At 63.9% G+C, this 6,534-nt stretch overlaps 1 protein-coding gene across 1 annotated transcript in view; it reads right to left on the minus strand.

Annotated features, from left to right (window-relative positions):
- DPP6 (dipeptidyl peptidase like 6) overlaps nt 1-6,534 on the minus strand; it is a 214,313-nt gene that overhangs the window by 34,788 nt on the left and 172,991 nt on the right. Inside the window, exons 12-14 of the mRNA XM_015587682.1 lie at nt 3,328-3,435; nt 1,390-1,481; nt 599-646 (exon numbers count right to left, since the gene is read on the minus strand). Coding sequence (XP_015443168.1) covers nt 599-646; nt 1,390-1,481; nt 3,328-3,435 — 248 coding nt within the window. The remainder of the gene's footprint in view (nt 1-598; nt 647-1,389; nt 1,482-3,327; nt 3,436-6,534) is intronic.

The following is a 6,534-nucleotide window of genomic DNA, read 5'->3' on the forward strand; positions in this document are numbered from 1 at the left end:
GGCCTGGCGTGCCCACCCTCGCCCCGGGCCCTTGCGCCCTCGCCGCCCGGCTCGAATGCCCGTGAACACCGGCTGCTTGCAGCTCTCCCAGCGGGCAGGTGTGCCTCCTGCGGGAGCTGTCAGCACGTCTGCTTATGCACGGTCTCCTAGGTCACCTACGCCTTTATTCAGGCCCGTGCACGTCCCCGAGGCGAGGTTTTGTGTCACGATCTAGCGTCTACGTCCGTCAGGATCTAGCGTCTGTGTCCCTCATGATCTAGTATCTGTGTCCCTCACGATCTGCTATCTACGTCCGTCAGGATCTAGCGTCTGTGTCCCTCACGATCTAGTATCTGTGTCCCCATCCCCATCTCTCCAGGAAGGTGAGCTCTGTGAGGACAGCGGATGTCGTCCGCAGCTTTGAACCCCCGAGGGCCCAGCACAGGCAAAGACAAGGCAGGAACTCCAGAAACACCTTGTCCTTCTCCCCCTCCCGACTTTGTGCGCACTCCTCCTGGCGGGGTCTGCCCCATTGCCACCCAGTGGGTTGCGGAAAGGCCCAGAACTACCTGGCCGCCCCCCACCCCCAGGCCCAGCGCCACCGTGCAGGTGCACCTACCTGTACAGCTGCCGCCTCCTTGGCAGGTCCTCCGTGCTCAGGAAGTAGCTGCAGAGACCAGCAGGGGCACAGGAGTCAGCATGTGTCACACCCTGGGCTCCGCAGTGCGGCCACTTCCCAGGGACCCCGCTCAGCGCCTGCTCCGAATGGGCTTCGTGTGCGGGTGGGTGGGCTGGCCTCTGCTGGCCCAGGTGTACGGCACGCAGCTCCTGCCACAGGGCCTGGGAGGGTGGTCGTGAACCCTGGGTTGGATGCGGGAATCTCTCTGCAAGGTGTTGACCTCCTGGAGGTCAAGGGTCCCACTTATTACAGTCTAGATGCGAGGTCTGGGTTGGCCACTGTCACTGCCTGATTTTCACCTGGGGCTCTAAACATGGAGACCGGGTCCTGCCACATATCTGGGCAGGACGTGCGAGGCGGACCCCAGCCTGCCCGTCTCTGGCTGTGAACCGCGTAGCCCCTTTCGTCACACTGCCCGGGGAGTGTCGCGCTGCGTGATGCAGCGGGCATCGGGCTCTGCGAGCAGAGCCGGGCGAGCAGAGGCCTGACCTGCATCAGGACCATGGCCAGCGGGGCCGTGTCCACCAGCGGCTCAGCACTCGGGTCTGGGTGCAAACTGAGCGTTGCCATCAGTGTCCCTTCCGGCCCCAGAGGCTGTGCACACACTCTAGGAAGACCCCGGGCCTCGGTCCAAGGGGGGCGCTGTGCTCGGGCCGGGGCCTCGCTGGGACAGCACGAGGACGGGCCCCGGGCTGGGAGCTGACTGGGTGCAGGGACCACGTCTCACTCACATCTTGTTCCGCTTCTCGTCATAGGACAGGATCCTGGTGACGTCCCAGTCCCCAGAGGTGACGGACTGTATGTTGTCATTGCTGCTGTTGGGCTGGAGCACAGACAGGCCGTGAGCAGCGGCGGGGGTGCCCCAGCTCCGCCTCCTGGTCCCCGAGCCCCTCAGGGGCCAGGTGACAAGGCGAATGCCATGTGACCCCCGTCCGGTTCTTCTCAGGATGGCTGACCACCCAGGCCACGACCCACTCCCCTCTCTGAACTGCAGTGACCGAGAACAGCACAGTCCACGCCGTGAGTCCCACAACCTACACATCCCAGAGGAAGGGTCAGTGCGTCACCCCTGCTGACACGGCTCCTGTCAAGTCTGTCCACTGAGTTATTACGGGGGGTGGGGGAGGGGACAAGGAGGAAGAGGGAAGTGTGGGGACTGGATGAAACCGGTCACCCTGCGCCATTATTCACGAGGACAGTTTGAACGGTTTTGGGAGGGGACAAGGAGGAAGAGGGAAGTATGGGGACTGGATGAAACAGGCAAGGACACTCCGGTCACTCTGCGCCATTATTCACGAGGACAGTTTGAACGGTTTTTGTGAGTGCTGCCCGTCGCAGACACTCTGTCTCACCACGTGCCTGGCGGAGTGGCATCGTCACAACAGGACAGGGATGTGGCAGTCTCCACAGGGCCTGTGCCGGGGCCCAGGTGGCACAGGTCGGTTGTGGTAGAGGGCAGGTGCCTTGGGTGACAGGGACAAGGATGGTGACCAAACCAGGTGACAGGTACAGAGCACACCCCGTGGGGACGCAGAGAACGCGGACACGGGAGTGGGGGGCTGTGGGGAGGCTGGGGTGTGGGGGCTCCTGGCGGCATTGGGGTCCTGCCTCCCGCTGGAGCGTTTCACAGGGTCCCCAGCCAACGCTGATCACGGGCGAACCCAGGGTCCAGGGCCGAATGGGGACATCCGGACACGTTTAAACCTTGAGGAAAGTGACCCATGGTGACAAAACACAGGGGTGAACGAGGGTGTCAGCCAGTCTACGGACGTCTACCACGTCAGTAAGTGGACGGAACTGAAACGCCTGCACGTCGGCCTCTGCGGGACCGGTCCCTGTCACCGAGGCCTGGCCCCGTCTGCCTCTGTCCCGGGCACCCGGCTCTCACATGGGACATTCCTGGAATTGTGAAATTGCCTTTGTGCCGTGTCGTAAACAAGAGTCTTCCACTCCGTAGCCAGTGGTGATCTTTGATGACCTTTTGCGAAATTGAGTTTTGTTTGCCTGCCCTGGTCCCACATAACTGGACTGCTTCACACACGGAGCCCACACGCCGAGGACGACGGTCGTGCTCCTGGAAATGCCACAGCCCCTTCTCCCTACAGTTCCTAAAGTCCTGTGCCCAGGGTCACCCCCGGGGGGACCGCTGTGCCGGAGATAGCACCCGCTTTCGGTTACAAACCCACCATGCTGAACTCTGACGCTCGCTGTCCCGGGACGCTCTGCTCCGAACAGACCCGGGAACCAAGGCAGTGGCGGTCGGCAGTGGCAGTGTGACCGAATGACCCCTGCACTGGGCTGAATGTGGGGGCGGGAGCCTGGGAGGCTGGACTGTGAGGGGCCCTGTGGGCGCTGGGTCCCCTGCCCCGGAGGGGAGCCATGTGGGGACGCCCCGCACTCGGGGGGCGCTGGTGCCTGGGTGACACCCACAGTGGACTGGACGCCAGCGTCTCCTCTGACGCTTTCAGAAGTGTCCTTTGCATTTCTGGGTGACAACAGAAAAGGCACGACGGGCCCCGCCAGCCGCCAGGACGTCTGGGCTGCCAGCCCCACTTTGGGGGACCTCCTGCCCCATTCACGCACCCAGCGCTCCCTAGGGGACCTCGATGACGGCGAGTGCCCTCAGAGCACGTGCCACGGAAGGCGGTCACCAGCCCAGCAGCACCTACCTGGGACGAGGACATGGCCACGTGGTAGAACTTGCCCTGGCCGCCCTGTGGGATGGCTCTGACGAAGAAGAAGGTCCGGCCGTCCTCGGAGAAAGCCGGCTCTTCATTCTGCAGGCGACAGAGACCGGTCAGTCCCCGGGAGGGCCCCGCCTCGTCTGCGGAGGCCAAACGGGGCTCAGGGCGCCCGCGGGCGTTTTCTGCATAATTGCTAATCAGAGACGCAGTGAGAAGGGTGACCGCGGAGCGGGCCTGTCCCTCCCCTGGGGCGCAGGGGTCAGCCTTCGGTTCCCCGGGAGATGAGCCTTCGGTTCCTCCAAGGCCACCAATGCAGCAGAGGCGGAGGCGCAGGCACGCCCGTTTACAGGAACAGCAGTGGACCTGTGTCACCCGCTCCAGATGGGACAGTGCTCGGCCCTCAGCCTGGTGCAGTGTGTCCCCTTCAGCTGTGGCCTGTCGAAACCAGAGTGTTTCGCAGAATTTCTCCAGGTGCATTTATTTTCTCTCACAAGGAGATAATTTTGAACGATCCCAAACCTGGCTTTGCCAAAAAATGAACGAATTCTATTCTTTCCACGCTGGCCCCGCTCTTTCAATTTATAAAACCCAGATCAGGCTGCAGAGCCCACCGAGGAGACAGGACGAGGGGTGGTCACCGAGGACACGTCGTGGGTGTCCCCAGGTGCTCGCTGTGCTGCCGCTTCACTTCCGACGAGAGCGTCCCACCCAGACGTGCTCGGTGACACGGGGGACACGTCTGCTTTGCCCTACCGTGACTTTTCCCTGAGAACAGGTCTTACCGTGCCGCCCATGTGCCACGCTCTGTGATTCACACGCGCCTCCCCTCCCGTCCCCGGCTATGACGTCATCGACACCTAGGCTTCTAGCTGACTCGTTCTTTTAAACATCGTGATGAAAGTCACGCAACACAAAATAAGACATTTTAACTAAAGTGAACAAATCGGCGGCATGGAGCACACTCAGTGTCGCATGGCCGTCATCTGCGTCTCGTCCCCAAACATTTCCGCCGCCCCAGATAAAGCCCTGCGCCCATTAAACTGCTCCCCGGCCTCCTTGGCCGCCCCCAGAGCGCTGACAACCAGCAAACGGCTTTGTTGCTGCGCAGTTGCGTGTCCTGGGTGTGTCACGCACGGGCACTGGGACGGCGGAGGTCCTTCGTGTCTGGCTGCGTCGACACAGCACAAGCTCACGCAGCGTAGTCACGACAGCCCAGAGGCGGGGACAACCCTGTGCCCACGACGGGGAAGCGGGCTGTGGTTCGGCCACACACCGGAATATTCTTCAGCCGTGAAACGGCTGTGACACACGCTCAGTGGACGAGCTGACATATTTTGTTGCTGTTCTCAAGGTCCGGCACGTGCCTGGGACAGTCCACGAATACTAGTCGAACAGACGGCTACGTAGACGATGGGTTTTTTCTCATCTCTTCGCTCCCTCTCTCTGGCATTTTGTCTGACACAAGAGGAACGTCGTGACGTTAGACGTCGGTGCTTGTACCTCTGTCCAGGCGGCAGCGAAGCACCTCCCCGCGTAATCCCAGCTCACACCTCGGGGCCCCCGAGCGCCCTCTCATCCTCGATATTTTCTCAGCTTGGACTTGGCACCCAAACTTGGGTATTAGAAAAGACTGGCAAGAAGCAGGGGGGAAAAATACATTTCAAAGCAACCACGTCCACATACGGGGCTCCCGCCCCTGCAATAACTGATGGGAAGCCGGGAGAGGGGGTGAGTCCTCAGATGAAAGAAACGCATGCCAGCCGGGGGTGCTAGGACGTCCTTGGGGAGCCACGGCTGATAGCCGCATCGTTCGGAGTCTGTTATTTCCGTGAGCACAGTCGATCGTATCACCAAGGAAGCGACCTGTGCCCTCCTTGCCGTGATGCTCGAGACTCACATCTGGTTTGATTTTTCCCATAGAACTTCGGACAGTTTTCGTCCCATTAGGTCGGACGAGGGATGAGAACAGAGGGCGGAAGAAGCCGCCGGCGTCTGCGGGCTTCCTCTCTGTGCCAGCTCAGCAGCCGTTATTGTCGCCTGGTCGTGGATGGGTCACTGTCACCCCCGCCCCCGCCAATCACACCTGGTCTCAGCGCCGAGAACCCAACGGGCCTTTCTTACCTGGGTTGGGGACGAGACGACTGGGGACGGTTTCATAGTCAGGGACCCAGGAAGACTCACGCTGAACCACAGTGGCGCCCCCCAGCCGAGACCCGGCGGGACCCCGCGGGACCCCGCAGAACCCCGCAGAACCCCGAGGGACCCCTCGGGACCCCGCAGAACCCCGAGGGACCCCACGGGACCCCGCAGAACCCCGAGGGACCCCACGGGACCCCGCAGAACCCCGAGGGACCCCACGGGACCCCGCAGAACCCCGAGGGACCCCACGGGACCCCGCAGAACCCCGAGGGACCCCACGGGACCCCGCAGAACCCCGAGGGACCCCACGGGACCCCGCAGAACCCCGAGGGACCCCACGGGACCCCGCAGAACCCCGAGGGACCCCACGGGACCCCGCAGAACCCCGAGGGACCCCACGGGACCCCGCAGAACCCCGAGGGACCCCACGGGACCCCGCAGAACCCCGAGGGACCCCACGGGACCCCGCAGAACCCCGAGGGACCCCACGGGACCCCGCAGAACCCCGAGGGACCCCACGGGACCCCGCAGAACCCCGAGGGACCCCACGGGACCCCGCAGAACCCCGAGGGACCCCACGGGACCCCGCAGAACCCCGAGGGACCCCACGGGACCCCGCAGAACCCCGAGGGACCCCACGGGACCCCGCAGAACCCCGAGGGACCCCACGGGACCCCGCAGAACCCCGAGGGACCCCACGGGACCCCGCAGAACCCCGAGGGACCCCACGGGACCCCGCAGAACCCCGAGGGACCCCACGGGACCCCGCAGAACCCCGAGGGACCCCACGGGACCCCGCAGAACCCCGAGGGACCCCACGGGACCCCGCAGAACCCCGAGGGACCCCACGGGACCCCGCAGAACCCCGAGGGACCCCACGGGACCCCGCAGAACCCCGAGGGACCCCACGGGACCCCGCAGAACCCCGAGGGACCCCACGGGACCCCGCAGAACCCCGAGGGACCCCACGGGACCCCGCAGAACCCCGAGGGACCCCACGGGACCCCGCAGAACCCTGAGGGACCCCGCAGAACCCCGCAGAACCCTGAGGGA

This window comes from Pteropus alecto, unplaced genomic scaffold, assembly GCF_000325575.1.
Source record: "Pteropus alecto unplaced genomic scaffold, ASM32557v1 scaffold320, whole genome shotgun sequence".
In the NCBI taxonomy this organism is placed as follows: Eukaryota; Metazoa; Chordata; class Mammalia; order Chiroptera; family Pteropodidae; genus Pteropus; species Pteropus alecto.